The sequence below is a fragment of the Taeniopygia guttata genome, chromosome 17, assembly GCF_048771995.1.
Source record: "Taeniopygia guttata chromosome 17, bTaeGut7.mat, whole genome shotgun sequence".
Lineage (NCBI taxonomy): Eukaryota > Metazoa > Chordata > Aves > Passeriformes > Estrildidae > Taeniopygia > Taeniopygia guttata.
In genome coordinates this window covers 7,988,385-8,010,778 of record NC_133042.1, presented here as the reverse complement: position 1 = coordinate 8,010,778, position 22,394 = coordinate 7,988,385, and the positions used below count along the sequence as shown (strand labels likewise).

At 47.6% G+C, this 22,394-nt stretch overlaps 2 protein-coding genes across 4 annotated transcripts in view; one reads left to right on the top strand and one right to left on the bottom strand.

The window, feature by feature from the left end:
* The window catches only part of BRD3 (bromodomain containing 3), a 45,291-nt gene extending 29,580 nt beyond the window's left edge, over positions 1–15,711 (top strand). For all 3 annotated transcript variants that reach the window (XM_030286798.4, XM_072936685.1, XM_030286797.4), the window contains 7 exons: positions 862–1,233; positions 5,254–5,382; positions 5,754–5,945; positions 6,285–6,520; positions 7,023–7,315; positions 9,072–9,200; positions 11,093–15,711. In XM_030286798.4, coding sequence (XP_030142658.2) covers positions 862–1,233; positions 5,254–5,382; positions 5,754–5,945; positions 6,285–6,520; positions 7,023–7,315; positions 9,072–9,200; positions 11,093–11,208 — 1,467 coding nt within the window. In that variant the 3' untranslated portion in view covers positions 11,209–15,711. The remainder of the gene's footprint in view (positions 1–861; positions 1,234–5,253; positions 5,383–5,753; positions 5,946–6,284; positions 6,521–7,022; positions 7,316–9,071; positions 9,201–11,092) is intronic.
* Positions 15,712–17,175: 1,464 nt separating this feature from the next.
* On the bottom strand, positions 17,176–20,694 carry BRD3OS (BRD3 opposite strand). Its single transcript, XM_030286801.4, has 2 exons — positions 20,568–20,694; positions 17,176–20,367 (listed from the first exon to the last, which is right to left on the bottom strand). Exon 2 carries the CDS (start codon positions 19,836–19,838, stop codon positions 19,569–19,571), a length of 270 nt encoding a protein of 89 aa, XP_030142661.1. The 5' UTR covers positions 19,839–20,367; positions 20,568–20,694; the 3' UTR covers positions 17,176–19,568.
* Positions 20,695–22,394: the final 1,700 nt, after the last annotated feature.

The following is a 22,394-nucleotide window of genomic DNA, read 5'->3' as shown; positions in this document are numbered from 1 at the left end:
AGAGAAAGCTGGGGGTCTTTTTATTTAAAGCATGGAATTAACTGCAGCAGCTTGGACCAGCAGAGGTACAGAATTGTTTTGCTTTTTAACCCAATAGTTGGGGAATTACTAGAGAAATTGTAAGTCAAATCTTGCAGCTAAGCTGTCCTCCTCGGAAACCTGTCTTGCATTTCAGTTTCTGTCCAAATAACTTGCTTCTGAGAATCAATTTCATTTTAAAACTGAAGGATGAACCCAGAAGTGAGTGTGCCGAATACACACTGCAAAATTAATTCTGCTTGGGATTTACTTAAGATTTCCCTTAGATTTCTCTGAGGAACTTCTTCCTCCCTATCTCGCTCTCCAGAGAAATAAATCCTTGATAGTAGCATGAGAGAGCTGACTGGACAGTCCCAGCTTGAATTTATGTGAGAGGGTTTGTTTGCTTAAGGCAAAATCTACCTTAGCATACCCACTAAATAGAGGGGAGTGAGGGCTCATGGGTCTTTGGTGATTAATATGCTTTGGTTCAGAGCTTATAGCCTGATCCTGCCACTGGGGACTCAGACATGAGGTTAAGTTACTGCCACTTGCTCAGTCCTCATACATCAGCTGAGCTGCAGTAATCGACTGGGCAAACACCAGGTAAAGAGTCCTGGCTTCCATCTCAGGGAAATAACACATTTTACAGCTGTGGTTGGGCTTGGGTTGGTTACTGTGGCTCAGGTGATGTGCAGTGTTGGAGCCTTTAGTCACAAATCCCATTCTCCCCAGTGAAATAACTGGTTTTTTTCTGTCAGAGGGCAGGCAAAACTAAGGATGAGCTGTGCTGGGGTTTGTGCTGGGCATGCACTCATGGAGCCTGTCCCTGTGCTGTTTCAGAAAAAGGGAGTGAAGCGGAAAGCTGACACCACCACCCCCACCACGTCTGCCATCACTGCCAGCAGGAGCGAGTCCCCCACGCCGCTCTCGGACCCCAAACAGGCCAAAATCATCGCGCGCAGGGAGAGCGGCGGCCGCCCCATCAAACCACCAAAGAAAGACCTGGAGGATGGAGAGGTCCCTCAGCACGCAGGGAAGAAGGGCAAACTCTCTGAGCACCTCAAGTACTGTGACAGCATCCTCAAGGAGATGCTCTCCAAGAAGCACGCAGCCTATGCATGGCCCTTTTACAAGCCCGTGGATGCAGAGGCCTTGGAATTACATGACTATCACGATATTATCAAACACCCCATGGATCTCAGTACTGTGAAAGTACGTCTTCATTTACCACCTCTTTTTGCAGGGGGTCCCTCTGGTTCCAGAGGACTAGCTCCTTTGTGGGAGGGAGAAGGGGAAAGGGTGGAAACTGAACCTGTTTGGATACCAGCTGGATATTTTTATATTTTGCTTCCTTCCCTTCTCCCTTTTTTTTTTTTACCCTAACCTGGGACAGATTTTTTTTTTCCTACCCTGCAAAGCAGATGATGTACACAAAGCAAAGTACAATGGCATCCTCTCCTATTTGTGGCTAGTCCAAGTATTTAACTGGTGTTGTTAGGATTGTGTTGCACTCTTGAGAAGAGGAGGTGCTTTATTTCATAGGATTCAATTGATGGTATCCCATTTCCAGAAGCCGCTGCTTGCCTACGTGGTGGTGGCAGATAGGCTTACACTGAGCAATTCCAACTGGAATGTGATGGTACTCAGGGAGATAAGTGCTGGTTTTGTGGTTCATGCTTGGCTCCTCAAGAGTTTAGCTTTGCACTAGGTCCAATATCTTGCTTTTCCCATTAGGTTTGGAGGTTTGCTGAATCCTTCCATGTAGCAAAGCCCTGTCTTTGTAATTCCCATCTTCTTGTGAGGCAGAATCCGGGCACTGGATTCTGTGTTGATGGAGGGGAGACTTCCACGTGCAGGAGCTGAAGATGATGTTGCTGCTTTCACTGGCATTGCCAGAAGGGTTTTACTGGCAGCTGAACCAGTGCCTGGGATTGTCTGAATGCCCAGGTGACAGAAGGGCAGCTGTGGTTGTGATTCCTGTCATAGTCCTTGGCAGATGCTGTGTGGTACCTGGGAGCAGCATGTCACACTCTGATGCGCCATGCATCAATCCTAGGGGTGCTCTGGGTCTCCAGACACACCTGCAGCCTGCTAGTTAAGCCCCAAGTGATTGCAGGAAGATTAGAGATGGGCAGAGTGAGATCCTGAGCCTTTCAGGCTGGTATTTCCATGTGTGATTAGGTGATTTCTTATTGCAAAAGATCCTTTTGCTGTGCTCTGAAAAAATCTAGGTGCAAAGTTGTGATTTCTTGAGTTGATTTCTTCGTGCTTAAATCTCTTTAAGGTCCTGACTTCATTCTCTTAAAATTGTACACCTCTGCCCCTTCCTGGCAAGTGCAGGTGATCTGCTCCCTCTGCACCTGACTAGTGTAGAGAATTGGAGACAGGCTGATGGCAAACCCAGTGGAGTCTTTTACACCTAAAGACTCTGGGTTTCTCATTCCGCGTGGTAGTATTTTTCTTAATTAAGTTGTTTGAAGTGCTGTCTGGTATTGGTTTTTTATGGAGTGTTTTATTGTCATTGCTCTTGGCCTGCAGATCGTGGTGTGATTTCTCAGAGATGCAGCTCATAACGTGTTCATTGCCTGGAACAGAAACCTGCCATTTGCAGGCAGTGTCATTTTCCAGTGTCAGAGACTTCCACTGTGGCTCTGAAAGGTTTTTAGATTTAATTCTGCCCAAGTGACAATGGCTGTGATAAAGCAGCACAACTAAGAGCCTCCAAACTAACCTGGGAGGAATTATGTGAGACAGTAAAACACAGGTATTGCTGCAGCTGTAACACATCTTGTCTCTTGACTTTTGTGGCTGTGTTAGGTTTGATTTTCCCCAGAGAATATCCTGCATGTCCAGGAGCAGTTACTTCCCTGGCAGAGGTGTCTCCAGGAGGATTGGGAGGTTGTTTTCTCTGGGTGTGGTGGAGGAGGCAGTTTGGTGACTGTGCCAGGGGCAGGTGAGATGGAGGGGCTGTAGCTGAGCTTGCTGCAGCCAGGAGCAGAGAGATGTGCTGGAATTTTGTGCTGGAGCTCAGACTGAGAATGGGAGCAGCTGAAGGGACAGGATCTGTGAGCTCATTTCCATCTCAGTTCTCTTTATCAGAGAAGGAAAGGGCAGAACTGCTTGGAGTAGGAAAAGATGGAAATGTGAGGAGAGAGAGGCAGCAGCTTTGACTTTTGGAATAAAGCACTTCCTCCAGGGATGTAACTGTGCTCACCCCTTGATTTTCCTGCAGTGAACTGCTGTAGTTTCAGAGCAGCTGAGGGTGTCAAAAGTGAGGAGACATTCTCTGTGTCCTCTGTGGGCAGGACAAGACTAACCTTAGAGCAGGGGACACATTAGACACGAGGCAAAAAATTTATGAACAGTAAAGATGATTTAAATGATTGAGGGGGAAAATTGTGATTGCTTGTGGGATAGAGGATGGGTGAGCTGCCCTGTCTGACTCCTGATTTCCACTTGTAAATGTAATCACTTTTTTTTTGGTAAGCAGCTGGGTATCTCCAAGTGTATTTATAACAAGATGTTCCAGCCCACTGATTTAAAGTGCTTTTCTTTCTTTTGTTAAGCTAATTATTCTTCATAAGAAAACAAAACAAAAATCCACAGATTAAAAACTGTAGGGCTAGAAAACTGTTGAGTTTGGATGAAAAGCAAAGCCTCAGACACTGGAATGTATTTCATAGGCAATAATCAGGCCCTTAGTATGCCAAACAAATATAAAAAGGCCTTTCATGCAGTAAGATGTATTTTAAAATAAATGGGCCCTTTGGTTTGAACATATGTTTTGCTTTGGAATTGGCCTGAGAGGCTTTTCAGACAGGAGCACCACAAACCCATTTCCTTTCTGCTTTTGTGCTGTGCCTTCCAGGCTGTCTCCTGGTTTATTCACCAGGAAAATGAGGTCTCCTGACAAAAGTTTGACAGATGTCTGGCTGCAGAAGAGCAGGGAGCAAGGCTGCAGGGATGTCTCCACCCTGCATCAGGTCCCTCAGAAGCTGAATCCCTGGAGGTGAAATTCTGCCCTTTTCACGACAAAAACAGCTCCACGAGTCATTGCAGTGTTTCAAGACAGTTAGAAGGTCTATCACAGCTGTGAAATTTCTGTAGATCTGTGAAAAATGAGCATTTTGCTTGTGTTAGGGGTGGGTGACAGACCCTGAGCACCCCTGATTGCTGTTGGGGTGGAGGATGTCTGTCCCCATCACGTCCCCAGTCTGTTTGCCACTGAACCCTTCCCTTCTCTGGGCACACAGGTGCCCAAGACACACAAAAGGGAAGCCTGTAAGCACTTGGCAAATGGAGAATTTATTTAAACCCAGCTCTTTTAAATGCAAATGAAACTTAGTGTTAGCTTCTGGTTCCTTTCAGCAGGAGTAATTGGAGCTAAGGTTTTATACATAGTAGTAATATATGCATAAAATCAATTAAGTGCTAGGAGTGCTATAAACTGCTCTCTAAACCCAAATCATTGAGTCCCAAACAGCAAGAGAAATGGCTGGAAATGAGAGCTGAAAAATAAGGGAAAGGAACCAGGTACAAATATTTGACATTTATCCTCACTATTCTAGGAAACAACACTATGAGTAAGTTCATAAAGGGTGAAGCCTGTATCCATTTCTATCAGTTGGGCTTTTAAATTAAGAGTGGGAGTTGTAGTTTAACTGTAAATGCCTATTTTGCTGTAGGAATTGCAGAGGAAACCTCCTGCCCTCTGTTAGCAGGAAGTCAGAGTTAGGTTTTTGTGATCTTTTCTGCCCTTTCTGATTTACAAGGCAAATATATCCAAGCATATGTTGAAATACACACTTCAGGTACTCCTGTAATTGTAACTTGCTTGTTGACTCTTGCCCTTTCCATCCATGATCCTTGTTTCTATCAGTTCCTGATCCATTTTTCTAAATTATTTTTCTACTAGTTTCTAAATGTTTTCTGGTAGAATGTGGACCCTGACAGATTTATATTCTACTACTTAGAAAACAAGGCCAATTTAGACTCTTAGTGTTGGAACTTCTATGAGATATCAGCTTCTTTGGTTGCCTGGTGTTTTATAAAGCTGAAACTCTGAATGTAATTTAGGAACCAACAACCCAAATGCAACTTCTCTTCTTTTAGATGGGATTTTTGAGGCTCTTCTAAGGTTCATGTGTCCTCCATGCAGTTGCTACAAATGCTTTTTACTTATGGCTTTTCTTTTTTTTCTTTCCTCTTTCCCTTTGGCTTGTTTATTTGCAGAAAAAGATGGACAGTCGGGAATACCAGGACGCACAAGGTTTTGCAGCAGATATTCGGTTAATGTTTTCGAATTGTTACAAGTACAATCCTCCAGACCACGAGGTGGTGGCCATGGCCAGGAAGCTCCAGGTAATGGTGTTGGCAAATGCATCTTCAGAGTGTTTTTAGTTCAGGTACAAAGTGAGATCCAGGTTGGATCTGCTCTTGGCACCAACAGGGAGATTCCTCCAGCCTTGGAAAGAGCCTCGTGCTCTCTGCAGGACTGTTGTGCTCGTCACATGGCATGGGCTCAGTGCCATGTTCAGCTCCTAAAATATAATAATCCTTGGTTTTAAAGTGATTGGGTGATTTTCTTGGGCTTTCCAGATGGGCAGCCATATTCTGTATATTATTATTTACTTGTAGTGCACAAAGACCCTGCCCCTGATGTATTTTCGAGACCAGAGTGAGCTGTTTGTGGCCGAGGCTCCTTTGGTCACCACTTTTCCTCCTTTTTGCAGGATGTCTTTGAGATGAGGTTTGCAAAAATGCCCGATGAGCCTGCAGAGGTTCCCCCTCCACCTCCCCCAACAGCCCCAGTGGTGAGCAAAAGCACAGAGAGCAGCCACAGCAGCGAGGAGAGCTCCTCAGACTCCGACAGCTCCGACTCCGAGGAGGAGCGGGCGACTCGGCTGGCCGAGCTCCAGGAGCAGGTACTGCACCATCCCAGCTGTGTGTCTGTGCATTGGACAGAGCACAGCAGCAGGAATTGTGTCCTGAAAAATCCCACCTAGGCTGGCATGCAGGGAAACATTCCCACCCTTAGGGGAAAAGCCTTCAGCTGTGCAATCGGTGCGTGTTGGGTGTAATGGTAATTTTCTTCAAGATGGTTTTTCTCAGTGCTGATGCTCTGTCCTTCCTTCTGGGATCCCAGAGTATGAGCTGCTTGATTTTTGACTTTAGGATATACTTACACCTTGGGCTGTAGAGGGAAGGGTTTGTGGAGGCAGCAGTTACCTTGCCTTGATGGTTTTTCTCCTGTTTCCCCCCAGCTGAAAGCCGTCCATGAGCAGCTGGCTGCACTGTCCCAAGCGCCAGTGAACAAACCAAAGAAAAAAAAAGAGAAGAAGGAGAAAGAGAAGAAAAAGAAAGATAAAGAGAAGGAAAAAGAAAAGCACAAAGTCAAAGCTGAGGAGGAGAAGAAACCCAAGGTGGCTCAACCACCAAAACAAACCCAACAGAAGAAGGCCCCAGCTAAGAAAGCAAACAGCACAACCACAGCTAACAGGTGAGAGCCAAGGTGCCTTGAGGGGAGAGCCAAGAGCTTCCAGCTCTGCCCTTAATTCCTGGGGAAGTTCAGTAGTTGTTAATTTGCTGCTGAATACTGTTCCCATTTCCAGACAACTCCAGGGAGTCTTTAACTTGGAGCTGGCAGTGGAACCACCGTGTTTTCACTGTCCAGCTCTTTGAATCCCTGCCTGATTGCTCTCAGATAGGGTTCTGGGGGTTGCCTTTTGTGCAGCCACCAAGAACGTGCCATTTCATGGCTGCCCCCCTGCTGCTCCTTGGGCTCATTGTCACACTTCACAGGACTAAAATATAATAGGAACACAACAGCTGATCTCGGGCTGCTGAACTTTTTCAGCACTTGTGTTGCTGCTCCAGCCATCTGACGAGAGCTTCAAAGCCAAGAGCATGGGGATGTTTGTTACAAGGGAGTGGGGGAAAAAAAAAAAAAGAATTCATTGCTGTGTCCCCATGAATGTTTTCATGCTTGACAACCTCCCCAGGCAGCCCAAGAAAGGAGGCAAACAGGCATCTGCAAGCTACGACTCGGATGAGGAGGAGGAAGGGCTGCCCATGACGTATGACGAGAAACGACAGCTCAGCCTGGACATCAACCGCCTGCCCGGGGAGAAGCTGGGCAGGGTGGTCCACATCATCCAGTCCCGGGAACCTTCCCTCAGAGACTCCAATCCCGACGAGATTGAAATAGATTTTGAAACCTTGAAGCCCACAACGTTACGAGAACTGGAGAGATACGTGAAATCTTGTTTACAGAAAAAACAAAGGAAACCATTTTGTAAGTTAACCTCCCAGGGAACGTGTTCCCCTCAGCAGCTCTTGGGCTCAGCTTTGGAGTCAGGGCATGTATATTGACATTCTCTTATGCACCTGTTGGGTATGTGGTGGCAGGAATTTTTAGAGGTTATTTTCTCCCAAGGAAATGTACAGAAACTTCCTGGTTTTCTCTGTTCTTTCTTCCCATGGTGTCCTGCTGCAGAGACCTGGAGAGCCAATGTGTTCCTCTGCAAGATCTGTGGGATGCCTTTCTTGCTTACCCAGGCTCTGGAAGGCCCTGTAAAGGTTTCAGTCTCATTGTGTCAGGTGTTACGTGCACACGACTGCAAGGATCAGTTTCTTATCCTGAATAGTTTAGCATCTAATTAGGAAGGAAACAAGAAACGTGGTTGGGATCCAAACCAGCAAGGCAATAAATGATTTGCACAAGGTTACCTGTGGATTCTGGGCGTGTCTTGAGTTGTATATTCACCCCAAAACTGCTTTTCCTGTGTGTCCTGATCATCACATTGGTCTCACTCTCTGTCAGTTCAGAGCATGAATGTCAATCTGCTGCTGAGTGTGTGGTTCAGTGTGGGACAGAACTTGTGTCTCATCCACAAAGGGAATTCCTGTAGCCTCTGGAGAGTTTAGCTCCAGCTGGACAGCAGTAGGATCACTTACCTGAAGTGCTCCTGACTCTCTTGGTGAAGGGAGTTCTGCTTTTAGGATTATGACACAAAAGCTACTCCTTGTTCTTGCAGAGCATCTCCATTCCTTCCTCAGGATTTTCAGGAAGGCCTAAGCACAGCGCAGACTTTGACCTTTCTTTTTGCTTTATTTTTTTTTTTTTTCTGAATCTTTCACTGTTGGCCTAGCTCAGGAAAGGATTTTCCAGAGTTCTTAGGAACAGGAAGCATCCTTCAATTTTGGAACCAGAATACATAGTAACAGAGATAATCCACCCTGTGAGCCTGGCATGCCTGAGCCTGGCTGGACTCCTGTGCTGAGTGTTCCTTCTTAGGACTGTGCTTTCCAGTTTTCTTTTGTTGTTGTTTTTTTAAAACAGCTCATAGAAATGTAGGTATTTCCTTGCTGGATCAGGCAAAATATCTGGCTCCTGTCTTGTGCTTCCAATCCTGGCCAACACCTGTGTTCAATTACTCCTCCTTTGGAGGAATATTTCCTTTCCTTGGCAGTGTGAGTGTTGCTGCTCCTTCTCACCCTTTCCATCCTGTTGAAGTTACATTCCTGTTGTCTGCCAGCCTTTGCCTCAGTTGGTTTTAATTTGTTTTTGTTTGTTTTGTTTTCTATTTAGAGCAACATAAACACCAGTAGATTCTTGTGTGAGGGGATCGGAAGTTTTAATGGCAGATGCTTTACTCCTGACAACCTTTAATGGGACACTTTATTTTACAGGGCAGAAAACCCATGTAACAATTCTGTAATTACAAATCTGTAATTATTGACCATATAACTGGCTGGTAAGTAACCTGTAATGACTAGGTTATTACATGGATATTTCTATCTTCTAAAATACTTTCCAGAAGATCTCTGTTAAAAAAAATTGCATGTTACAGGATGGTGGTGATTTGATGAGCAAGGCAACTTCAGGTGTTGTCTTCTCTCTGGGATGTGTAGTTGCTGTGTGAGCACTGGATGTTGGCAGTGTCACTGCAGAGTGTGCACACAGATGTACATGCCCTGTAAAATAGTGATGTCCACTCTTTCCCCCTGCATCCCTGCACTTTCAGAAACTCTGTGTTCCTCCCCCACAGCTGCCAGTGGCAAAAAGCAAGCAGCAAAGTCAAAAGAAGAGTTAGCTCAGGAAAAGAAGAAAGAACTAGAAAAACGGTTACAGGACGTCAGTGGGCAGCTAAACAACAACAAGAAGCCTGCAAAGAAAGGTAATGGCTTTGTGTTTATGGGAAAACAGCCCCCTAAAAATGAACAGACTTTGGACGGGGTCAAAACCTCGGCCTTGGGTTTGTCTCTGTGACAGGAACCCTCAGGGAGTTCCCACTGAGCTGCTGTGTGGGGCTGCTTTGGTCCCTGGCCAGGTGGAAACTGCTGGGTGGTAAATAGGAGCTGTCTGGGAGGCAATTCCTCCTTCAGAGGGAGGAGGACCTTCCCTGTGTTAACCTGGTGTGCAGCCCACACCACAGAGCTTCTAACACATTTCTAAAAAAATCCCAAACCCCCACATAGCTCAAGATGCTCCAAAAGGTTCCCCCAGTGCAAACAAAGCTTTCACCAGGGGGGTTTCCTGTGCTCAGAGGTGACACTGCCCCACAGCAGAGCTCCTCTGTGCATCCCAAACTTCCATGTCATGGTCTAGGGCAGATTTGGGAGAAAACTTTTGAAGGGGCTCTTCTAGAAAGTAAATTTAAGCAGATTATTTTGTAACTGGTTCAGGAAAATATTTCTTTAGAGAAAAGTTGAAAAAACCTGTTTGTTTAATAGGCAAAGCATTTACTAGTAAAAAGAGCTAATATTATTAATTAATAAAACTTTTTGCTGCTTTAAAAGTGATGATAAATTCAGAAAGTCTCTTTTGTGGGCTGTAATTTTACTTACTGAGTATCTTATCAGACTTTTTGGTGTTGGAAATGCTGCAGCTCAGGCTTGGCTTGGTGGGCTACCAGGCTGTGAGCTGTAGCTGCTCTTTTGGATGTTCAGTTTACAGTAGGTTTAAACAGGTCTAAAGAAAAAGAAAAAACTCCAGTTCAGGGAACTCCTCTGCCTCAGCTAGCTAAAAACTAACTAAAAACTAAGCTTTTTAAAAGCTCTGTCTTGCTGTCTGTCTGTCTGCAGACAGCAGAGTCCAGGAGCAGGAATGTGGAGGAGTGAGTGCAGTTTCTGAACTCCAACAAACTCCATGCTGCTTTCCTCTCCTCCTTCACCCTCAGAACTGTGGATATTCTCAGTTCAGTCAGAGAGAAAAAGGGAAAGATTTCTGCCAGGCTAAACCTGGGAAGAAGTCCGAGAGGAATGTAAACGATCTATTAGCTTGGTTTTTGTTCATATTATTTATAGATATGTTCTACCACACTGACCAGTGTGGTCCAGTGCACCAATCAGGTGAAATATTTTTACTTTAAGACCAATGGAATTAATGTTCAGGACTGTGGCAAGCAGATTTCTCTCCCTCTCAGGATTTTTCATAGAGGTGCACAGAGAGAAATTAAAGAGAAAACAGTTTCTATTTCTGCTCCTTGTTTTTCCTATATGGAATGTGTTTGGAGAATTGTTTACCTGGGGTGATTGCTGGGTTGGATTCTGGTGAGGATTGTTTGAGCCTGGTGGCCAATCCAATCCAATCCAATCCAATCCAATCCAATCCAATCCAATCCAATCCAACCCAACTGGGGCTGGACTCTCTGAGAGGGTCACCAGTTGTGTTAGAGTCAGAGAAAGTAGTATGTAGTTTTAGTATCCTCCTTTTATATAGTATATTAATGTATTTTAGCATAGTTGTAATAAAGAAATAATTCAGCTTTCTGAATTGAGTCAGACATTGTCATTTCTTCCCACTGGGTTTGCTGCATTTACAATTCAGGATGTTCTCTATAAAAGAGAGAAGTGCTTTTGAATAAATGCTCATTTTGCCTTGTGAAACGGTGCGAGTCATTTCACCCTTCCCTGGCTCAACAGCGTCAAGAACCAACCTTAAAGGTGCAAAATTGATTATCCAACCTGAGCAGAGCAGCTGGGGGATAGCAGCATCACTCAGGGAGCGCTGGGCCAGGCTGGGCACCAGGGCTGTGTTGAGTAACCACATCCCTCCTTGTTCCCGCAGAGAAATCCGGCTCGGCTCCCTCCGGAGGCCCTTCCCGGCTCAGCAGCAGCTCCTCCTCCGAGTCGGGGAGCAGCAGCTCCAGCGGCTCCAGCTCGGACAGCAGCGACTCGGAATGAGCTCGGACACTGGGACACAACCCCCAAACGGACACCCCTGCTCTGCAGTGTCCCCTCCCCTCCTCCTCACCCCTGCTCTCACCTGGGCAGCTTTCATCCCCTCTCTCTTTTCTCTGACTTTTTATTTTATTTTTTAACTCAGTGTTACAAATTTCCTTTTTTTTTTTTTAATTTTTTTTTTTTTGGGGTGGGGGGAGTGGGCTCACTTTTAATAGGTCAAAGATCTTTGAGTGTGTGTGTGCGTGACTAGACTTTATGACAAATAGTTCCCTTTGCATAAAGTCTCTAAAATTTGCATTTATCCGGAGAAAATTGGTCGGAAATGGAAGAACTTCGAGCTCTTAGCAGGAGATAAATAGACAATTCTGCAAGGTTTGTAGTACATTTCCCTCCCAGCCCTTCCCTCTCCCCAGAATATTCTCTTTTAATAAGCCTGCCTGGCTCACACAAGGTAAAAACCATCTTTTTTTAAAGAAATCTCTGTAAAATGGTACTGTATCTGAAAGATGTTAGCTTTTGAACTAGTTGGTGTATTTGTTATTAGCACTAGTATTCTTAATCTCCAAGTTTACAGCGTGATGAAAATGTCAGATGCTATCATCTTTTTACATAAAAACAACAAAAAAAATTCAAAAAAAATTCTCATGTACTGTGGATTGCTAACATGCTTTTTTTTTTAATCTTGGTAGAGGCATAGGCACCTGTTCAGGAAGGTCTTGAAGCATGAATTTAACTTTTAAGCACACGAACAATAGAAATGGTTGCATTTCTTGGTTTTCCACTCAAAAGCTTCACTTTTCCTGGGGATTCATTGGGAAGAAGGGATAAATGACACGCTCAAGTTTCTTGGGAATGCTATTTTTACCATTAAACAGATAATTTCCAGGAAATGGGATGCTCTCTATGAAAGTTTTCATGGAATTGACAGGAGTTTTTTTTGGCTGGCAGCTGTCAGCTGGAGCTGGGAGTGATTCCTGCAGTGACCAGGAGAAGTCATGTGCTCATTACTGGGCTCATTTTGGGCATTTTCTCCATGACCAACACCTCAGGCTGGGCTTAAAATAAAGCAGCACTTGAGCTCCAGCTGAGGCTGAGCTGGCAGGGGAAGTGGAGAGGGATTTTGTGTGGGTTTGGGCTTTTTGCTTCTGAGTTTGCTTTGGTTTTCTTCCCTCTCCTCATCGTTCTCCTAGAGAGGGGATGCTCCTCCTGTGTCAGGCAGGGTTTCAAGTTCCAGGCACTGAAATGTTTTACCTCAATGAAAAGAAGAAAGAGGGGAGGGAGAAGGAAAAAAAAGCTAATTTTTTTAAAGCTTGCTGTTTTTTTCAGTCCAGCCTATTTGACCTGCGCTGCTGCAATACACCCTGGTTTCAGGTTCCCTAATTTCATGTATATACCATGACTTTATTTATTAAACACCATTGGTTGTTTAAAATGTAATTAAACTTAACAAAAGCAAAGCTGGGGTTTTGCAGGCCAGCAGACAGGAAGACTTCTAATGAGGTTTTGAACCAGATTTAAAACAAACAAACAAACCAACAACAAAGCAAATAAAAACCCACAACTTTATTTATATACCTTGGACTTTCTACCTACAGGTGCTACAGTCCAGTCTCTTGTGTGTCTGCTGCTCTGTCATGTTTGGTGTGTTGTTTTTTAGATTTTTTTTCTCTCCTCTTTTCACCCCAGCCCCCTTTTTTCCTGTTTTGTACAGATTTTGAAGACATACACTTCAATACAATTTTATTTTCTCAGTGGTCTTTTTTCCTCCCCTCATTTTTTGTTTTGGTAGAACAATGGGGGGGTTTTATCCTTTTCTAATCCAATTTTAGGAAAACACCAATTCTATAATTATATCAAATTTGTAAGCTGAGGGGCTGAAGTTTTATTGTAAAGAAAAAAAAAATATACAGAAAGTTGAACAGAAAGTTCTGCACTTCCAGCTGCAGCCCTGCTCAGTGCCAGTCACCACTGCCCATCAGCCAAGGGTCATTCGCTGGACACTTGGGCCTCTCAAAAATGTGCTGCTGACCAGAGATTCTTTCCCACAGCAACTGAAAAAAACTTTTTTTTTTTTTTATTTTTACTGAAATTCATTATTTTTCTTCTCCATTAACAATAGAATTAAGTTTTGATTTTTTTAAACCTTCCCCCAGACAGATCCCTGGTAATATATTTTCAGAATTTACTATGAGGAAATGTAATATTCACCTAATTAAGAGCTTGGGTTTCTTTTTAACGGGGTTGGGTTTCACCTGTGTTTTCTCCTGTTGCCTGCGACTTGAATGATCAAAACCAAGGAATATTTTAAGGAATAATTGCAACCAATTCACTGCCATGGCTTTTGGATAAACAAACTCCCAGTTTTCCCTTCCTGGGACCTTTTCCTGCGTGCTTGACCCTGAGCTGTGGTGGTGGCTTCTGTGGGGAGGACAAAACGGAGGCGACAGCTTCACTGCCACAAAAAATAAAATGGGAATTTCATCTCTGGCACCATCCTCTGACATCAGGAACAGCCCCTGGAACACACAGACATCCCTCCAGGAGCTGCCTCACCAGGATTAATTGGGAAAGCTGGAGCCAGAGGGTTGAGGAGCACGTGTGAGGTGATGGGAAAAGGCGTGACCCGAGGAGGATCCCTGTTGGAGCTGGAAAACCATCCCAGCCCGGGGATTTTCCAGGAAAACAACCTGCCAAGGCCACCACGGGATGGGAAGAATCTGCTGCACATCTTCGATCCACCAGCTGCAACTTGGGCTTCCACTTCTTGGGAAACTTTGCGTGGAAAATGAGGCGTTCCCAACGGAATGGAGCAAGGAGAAATCCATTTTGGCATGACTGAGGGAAGAATTTGGTGATTCCTCACTTCCAAATGCTGTCCTTACACTTTTCCATTTCCCAGCTTATTTGTTGTGCTCTTTATCCCCACCATGTCCATGGGGGTGCCTCTTGTACATCCTGAGTTTCTCCAGGAAAGAAAAGATGTTTCCAGTCCGGAGTAAGTAGCAGCAGTCCTAAATGAGTTGGGAACTGAAGCAACAGAGCATTTATTTAACTGAATTTTACTGCATGACACGTCAGTCCAGATGTCGCAAAATAACTTGGAAACGAACAAACACACAACGTTTGAAGAACATTTTTAAACTTAAGAATAAAAAACAAAAAAAAAAAAAAAAAGGAAAAAAAATTAAAGTTTTTATGGTAGAATTTTTCTTGAATGAACAAAGTTTAACTTTGTTTTCCAGGGGAAACTTCACTGAAATCAGTATGATTTCATATGTATGCATACACACAGAGTTTTATTGAAAACTGCTTTTTTCGGATGAATTCCTGTTTTGACAAAATATCTGACCAGACCTTTCTCAATCAACCAGCATTACTGCACCTTTTAAAAAACTTTGTGAACCTTTTCTCTGATTGTAAACTCAGCCTGTCTCGTGGGACCAGAGGGAGATCCCCATCCCAGCGACCGAAGGAATCTCTCAGCTCTCTGCACGCCAAATGTGTCATCTACACAACAAAATCATTTCAATTTTTGTACTGATGTGGTTTGAACCTTGCCCACCCCCAGGGAGTGATGTTTCAGGGCTGTGTCGCTGCTGGGAGGGTGGTGACCCCCAAACACACGCAAACATCATTTCTGGTTTTGGGGAATCCACAGCTGAGCTCCCCCTGAGCTCTCTTCCCTCTTCTCTGTGTGGTAGAAGCAGACTGCAATTATCTAATCTAGTTCTTTCTCTGCTTTGGGGACTCTTAGAGCAGTTTTAATTTTGAGTTTTTTTCCTTGTTTTGAGAGGAATGATGTTTTTTTAAAGCTGGGGTTGGAGCTGAGGGGAAGGGATCGGGACATGACAAAGACAAACCACAATGTTTTAGTACTGGATTTTAAATTCTCAGTCTCTTCTTAACCCTGAGCAGTTACCACTATGGTTAACTGGTGGGCAGGCTCTGCATCAGTAAAGAGAAATTTAGGATTCCTTACACAGCAGCATTATCTTGCTTGAGCTGCATTTTGTAAAGAAAATGGTATTTGCATATCTTTTTAAAATGTCATTTTTAAAAAAATAAATTAAACCACCAGCTAGGATTTGACACAGGCCACTTAGAACACAGCCCTGATACTGGCATAACCAATCCAGAAAGATTTGTTGTTGTATTTTTTGTTTTGTTATTTTTGGGGTTTTTTTAATATTTAAAAAAAAAAAGAAGAAGAAATTGTTATTACTTTTCTGTATGATGTGCATGCAAATTTACCGTAACTCTTTTTCTTAAAACTTTTTAGTGCCATTTCTAGTATATTCCTGTAAATGTCAGTTATTGAAAAGAAATGAGTCAATGTAAGTAGTTTAGCTTGTTTATTGCAAATTGCTGGCCTCAAACAAAACAGAATTAAAAAAAAAAAAAGAGTTAGAAAGTAATCTTTGATGTTACTGGTAATCACGGACCCTGATGCTGGGGCATTCGTTTTGTTTTCATAATAAAAAGAAAAATTGTTTGGTGTGTGCAGTTTGATCCCATATTTTCCCCTCTCCTCATCTTTTCCAGGTGTGGCACTGTAACGTGGACTGAGCAGTGCCAGGAGCCAAACACCAGGAGACTGAATCCTGGTGCCACGAGGCCTGGAATAATTTGGAAGTTGTTTTGGGGAATGTCACACTGAAAGGGCCGACTGCCCTTCGAGTGGGGGCAGCTCTGGGGTGTCTGAACCACAGCTGAGAGCCTGGAATAAAACTGCTTTAAATCCCCTTTTTTGGTGAGGGAAACAGCTGCTCTCATGTCCCAGGGCAGCCAAGGAAGGGCTTGAGCTCTTCCCAGCATCCTACAACTCTGCAGGGTGTTAAATTCAGTGAGAATTGCTCCTGACTGAGGTAAGTTGGGCTGAAAAGAGGTGAGGTTTCACCCAGGTTTGCTGCTGGACCTGCAGGAAGCAGAGGGACTTTGTGAGCTCAGGGTGACCCGGGAGGCTCAGCTTGAAAAGGGGGGCCTGGAGCAGCTGTGCCAGTGCCAGCAGAGTCCTGGCATTGCTGGGTGAGGGCCAGGATCTATTTTGGTCACCAGGGAGGATTGGGGTTGGTTTTGCTGCTTGCTTTTTGTGTGAGCCAGGCTGCCAGAGCCAGGGTTAATCTTTCTCTAACTCTGTTCCTGCTCGCTGCCTCTCCAAGGCCTCAGCAAAAAAACTCTTCTCTTGTACCAGTGACACTCCCGTGGGCTGATTGCCCCCTAAACAATCTCCTGTGAGGCGGGTGAGGAGTTTCTGTAGCATTTGCAGGTGAGTTATTTCTAGGGGCAGCGAGCAGAGCTGTTTCTTCAGGCTGGGAGGAGGTTGAGGACATGACTGAGGTTCAACTCTCACTGTTTGTGCCTTGAATCCTGGGGCTGGGTCTGCCAGAGGGACATGGAAGGGCTGGAATGAGTCTGGAGAAGGGAACAGAGCTGGGGAAGGCTCTGGAGAGTGTCCTGAGAGGGCTCAGCCTGGAGGAAAAGGGGGCTCAGGGAAGACCTTCCTCTGCAGCTGCCTAAAGCGAGCTTGTGGAGTTTGGTCTCTCCCAGGACAGAAGGGAACAGCCTCAAGCTGCATCAGGGGAGGTTCAGGTTGGACAGCAGGAGCAATTCCTGTGAGGAAAGGGTGCTCGGGCCTTGGCAGGGAGGTTTGGAGTGCCCATCCCTGGAGGTGCCCACAGAAGGGCTGGGGACAAGGTGGGCATCGCTCACAGGCTGGGTGTGACAATCTCTGATGTGTTTTCCATAATAATTCCCTCATTCAGTGTGACAACCAGAGCTTTCCTTGTCCTGGAAGTGCTGCTGGCCTTGGGGAGCTGGAGGAGCCTCCCCTGCAGCTCCCAGTCCAGTGCTGTGCTCTGGGAGCCCCACCAGTAACTGAGGGAATTCCCTCCCAAAAGGGGAATGCCAAAAGCTGTCACCTGTGCCAGAGCCACGGAGATGCAGGGGAAAAACAGCCACTCACAAAGCTGCATTCAAATCATTTTAATGCACTTTATCAAAGAGGCTACAACAGTGTTTGAAACAAGTGCATCACAACCACACAGCTGGCTCACAGAACAGCCACAGCAGCCACTCCACAACCCTGCTGTGACCAGTGACACACAGAAATGGAAAACTACAGTCACATTCACAGAGATGGAAGGACAACTCATCCTCTTCTTCCTGCACTGTCACATCCAGCCTCCATCCTGGAAGAATTTATGCACATTCTTACGGGTTTAGTCTTGTATAGTCCAATTAACGCGCTGCAAAATAACTGAATTTTGGTTTACCAGCCACGTTAACAAAAAGAGACTGATTATACCCAAAATAAGCATCTTCCTTGCTGAAATTAAAAAGAAAATAAGTGTTGGATTTCTTTTTCTATAAGAAAAGAAAACGAACAGCTGGTTTGGGGGATGTGCTGTTCCTTAAACTCCCAGAGTTCACGTGCTCCCCAGAGCTGGTCTGGAACCCCCCCCCCCACTTCTCTCCCGCTTCTCCAGGTGAATCCACCTGCAGTTCCCAGGGGAGCTCTGGGCCCAGCCTGCTGCCTGTTTGAGTGAATAATCTCCTGTTCACTCAGGCAGGAGCTGGAGCCCAGGTGGGTCACACATCCCTGGCACTGCTCCCCCGGCACCTCGCCGAGCCTCGCTGGGTTTGTGAATCTCACTGAACGCTTGCACTGGGTTCAAAACCATTTATTCACCGAGTTGTTTCTCCTCCAGAGCCAGTCCTGACAAAACCAAGAGGGTTATTTGTGTGCAGAGCAAAGCAGCGAGGTCCAGCAGCTTTAAATCGATGAGCACACACACAAGGTATCAAACACCAACACATGCAGGAATAGTGCTTTTAAAAAAACAACAAGCTGCCTATTGTTTGCAGGGCTGAGTACACCAAACCTCTATGATTTCACTCTAGAACAGGTGTGTTCTGCTCAGTACATTGAGTTCAGCAAGGTTGAGTGTGTGTTTGTTGTAGCATTTCACCCACACGGGAGAGGTGGAAGAGACTCTTCACTGTATTTAAAAAAAAATAAATAAAATAAAGTGCTCGAAAAAATGCAAAGGAGGTGTTAGATAAATAGAACAGAAGTAATGACTGTGCCTAATAATAGGCAGGTAAATAATCCATCCTGAAGCTGACATCAAATGCTGATTTGCCTGGAGCTAAGCCTGTGCCCAGGCACTGCTGCCGTGCACACATGGCCTAGGCAGGACAGCAAGGGCAGAACCCTGAAGAAGAACTTTCATGCTGAACCCTGGGTACATAATTCCCACCCCTGGAAGTAGTAGTTTTGTTTCTAACAAAGATTCAGGTGCTTGCTGGGCTGAGTTTCTCAGCATGAAAAGTCAGGATTCAGCAGAAACTTCAACCTGAAAGCAGCAGCCTCTGTGCCCAAGCAGGGCAATGCTTCTCCCTCCTAAAATCCTCCGGTTAAGTGTAACAATCCCAGACACAACTTTTAAAGTACATGCACCAAACCTACAATCCAACCTGAACTAGAAGTTAAACCCTTCCAAGCTACTGCATGCGTTAAAACTTGAATGCAAAGCAAACTCCAGTGGCCTCTGTCCTTCTGCAGCCCATCTCAGGAGTGGCTCTGTGCTGTGCAGGAGCTTCAGCACGTGTGTGGATTTACAGGGGGCTCTTGCTGTTGCTTTCCTGGGCCTGTCCCTCCCTTTTGGGTGGTTCACAGGGGATCTGTTCCCGAAAGGAGTCAGCTCCCCTGACTCCAAAGCTCCTGTTATTTCCATGATCCCACACCGTGGGATCAGAGAGGGCCTTGGCTTTGCATGAAACTCCAGCACACCTTCCCCTACCAGGTGTTTTGAAGGCTCGGATTAAATTCTCAACACATTCTCTCCCTGTTCCCACAACAAACCACTCCATTCCCTGGCTGGAAGAGACCACTTCAGGGCAGGAATTAAAGACAGACAGGGCAAACAGAACAAGTAATGGCCAGATGGTTTTGGCGATCAACTTCTTAAAACCACAGCCTTGATGGGAACAGATCTGTGCTCGCTCTGTCCCACCAGCATTCCCAGAGCTCTGGAAATGCAGCAGGACTGGCCAGGAAGGGTGGCTGGGGACGGTGCCCAGGTGCCAGCGGGTGTTTCTCAGGGCACAAGAGCCTCTTAGAAGCAACACACGGTCCAGCACGGCCCCTGCCAAGATGCTGGGCAGCAGCAGGCTCGAGAGCTCCCCAGCCAGACTGGGTTTGCTGCACACACTGGCTGACATGCAGAATGGGAGTCTATAAACAGCAAAATCAAACAGAATCAATCCAACTTCAGCCTTCCTGCGGGGCTGTGAGAGGGTGGTGCACACCCACCTCCCCCAGCTCCGCTTCCTCTCCACGTGTGGATTCCTACGGGGAATTACATAATAGCACAAAACTTGGACTGCCCCGTGTCCCTGGAGACATCCAGCTTGTTTTTGTCCCGCACCAGGATGGCCTCGTTGCCGTACTGCGAGTACCACATGCTCCTGCTGCGGCTCAGGTAGGTGTTGGGGGGAGCCGACTCCAGTTTCTGCTGCTGCTGCTGCCAGATGAGCAGGGAGGTGTCCCGGTACCTGAGGCGGGCGTAGCCCTCGGACAAAGCCTTCTCCGGCAGGGGCACCCTCCCGTTCATCACCGGCTCGCTCATCTGCCCCACGAGAGCCCCACCAAGGGGAGCTCCTTCCCAGCAGCTCCGCAATAATCCCCGCGGGCTCTGTCCACGTCGGTGGCTGCTGCTTGGAGCTCAAGGGAGAACATCCCAAGGGATCCACCAGCGGCTGGCACGGCTCAGGAGAGGGAGCAGGGCGCTAAAATCGCAGCAGGCAGCCCGGCCTTGCTTAGAAACCACGCCAGGACTTCTCTGAGAGCTCATCCAGCGGTGCTCCACGCCGGGAGGGGCCCACGCGTGCTGTTTGCTGACGGTCCACGGAGCATCTCCATAGGTAGGACGGGCCGAGCGGGCCTGGATGAGCTGAATTCCCTGGAGAAGAGATCCCGAAGGCGTCGGAGGTCGGAGCGCAGAGGTCAGCGGTGGCCGGGCCCGAGCAGGGCCTGTCCCCGAGGATGGACGGGCGCCTGACGTGCCCAGGGATGCAGGAGAAGATGCTGCTCGGCCCCGCCTGTGGTACCCGAGCTGGGCTGGGTGTTTGGGGGGGCCCGGCACCTCCGGACGGCACCTGCGGGACACAGCAGGGTCACCCCACTGCTGCCACCGGGGGTCCCCGCCCTGCCAGCCTCCAGCCCCCCTCTCCGTGCCCCCCCACCCGATCGCCCCCAGACCCTTCCAGCGGCACCCCCCGGTTCTCTCGCACTGCCCGCCCGGGGCTGGGGGTCCCACGCCGCCCCCCGAGGGTCCCACACCGCCCCCCGGCCCCACCGTGCTGCGCTGCCCGGCCCGGCCCGGCCCGGCTCGGCCCGGCTCGGCCGCGGAGGCTCCGCCCGCCGTGATGCGCTCGGGAGGAGCCACGGCCGGAGCGGGGCGGGGAGAGCGGGGACACGGCTGCGGTGGGGCCGGGGGAGGAACGGGGTGTCCCGAGTGGGTACGGGCATGGGGAGTGTGGTACTGGGCTCCCCACTGCGGGTGGGTGGGTCCGGGGAGGGCAGTGGGGTGCCCCGAGTGGGTGCAGGGATGACAGTGGGGTACCCCGAGTGGGTCCGGGGAGGGCAGTGGGGTACCCCAAGGTGGATTTGTGAGTCCGGGGATGGCAGTGGGGTACCCCGAGTGGGGTGCGGGGATGGCAGTGGGGTACCTGAGTGGGGTGTGTGGGTCGGAGGATGGCAGTGGGGTACCCAAGTGGGGTGCGGGGATGACAGTGGGGTACCCGAGTGGGTCCGGGAATGGCAGTGGGGTACCCGAATGGGGTGCGGGGATGGCAGTGGGGTACCCCGAGTGGGTCCAGGAATGGCAGTGGGGTACCCGAGTAGGGTGAGTGGGTCCGGGAATGGCAGTGGGGTACCCCAAGGTAGATTTGTGGGTCCGGGAATGGCAGTGGGGTACCCGAGTGGGTCCGGGGATGGCATTGGGGTACCCCGAGTGGGTGCAGGGATGGCAGTGGGGTACCCCAAGGTGGATTTGTGGCTCTGGGGATGGTTGTGGGGTACCCCGAGGTGGATTTATGGCTCCGGGGATGGCATATGGGGTACCCCAAGGCAGATTTGTTGGTCTGGGGATGGCAGTGGGGTACCCCAAGGTAGATTTGTGACTCCAGGGATGGCACACACACCCCCAGTGGGTGTGAGAGTCCCAGGGGTGTCACCCAGCGCTGGATGTGCAGTGTTGTAATGGGACACCCAGTCCAGCGTGTGCTGAGCCCGTACTGGGAGCACTGGGGCTGAACTGGGGGAATCCTCCCAAGTGCTGTCCCGCCTGCCCCCGGCCAGCACAGCACGAAATATGTTTTGAAGAGAGCTGCAGGGTTTATTCTTTTCCTGCTGATGCTAAATTTAAGCTCTCAATCTTCTTATCTCCTGTGAAGGCAGCGCCATCTAATCTCCTGCGAAGGAGCCGGGGCATTTACTCCAGAGCTACTCCTGGTTGTTCCTGTGCCTTCACGGACACAAACAAGGGGCTGTGGTTTGCTTCCCTCAGAGGGAAGGCATCCTGCAATCCCCTGTTCCCAGGAGATTTGGGCCAAACACAAAGAAGAGGGAAGCAAAGAGGAAAAAAAAAAAAAAAAAAAAAAGGATTGACCACACTATTAAAATGTTTATTATCAGAAACATCCTGACTCTGCTGTTTAATCTGCTTCCTGCTAGTGCAGAGAAGCCAGCGCTCGTGGAAGCTGCAGAAAAAAAGTGGGAAATCCTTCAGTGGACAAGATTTCTTGGTGCTGTCTGTAAAATTCCTGGCTGTGTTGCCACCAAACGAGCAGAAGTAGGTAAGGGGGGTGGGTGCACTGCTGAGTAGGATTGGGATCTGCCACCAACTTCCCCTCAACCCATTGCTGTGAGTCCCTTGAGTCAGGACCCTTCCCAAATGCACCACGGAGCAGCAGCAGGGGGATGGATGAGCTGGAATCCAGGTGCTACTCGGTCAGTTCTTTGTTCCTCTGCACCTTCCTCACAGGAAACCTCTGCTCTGCCATCCCTGAGCTGCCTCAGGCTGTGCCATGGCTGCAGGAGGGGCTGCCCTGGGCTCTTTTGCCTCCTGCCCAGCCCCAGGGCTGTGAACACCCCAGCTCTGGCTGATTTGGATGGGAAACCT

Coding starts and splice junctions, on each gene's coding strand:
- BRD3OS (XM_030286801.4), bottom strand. CDS start 19,838: ATGAGCGAGCCGGTGATGAACGGGAGGGTGCCCCTGCCGGAGAAGGCT.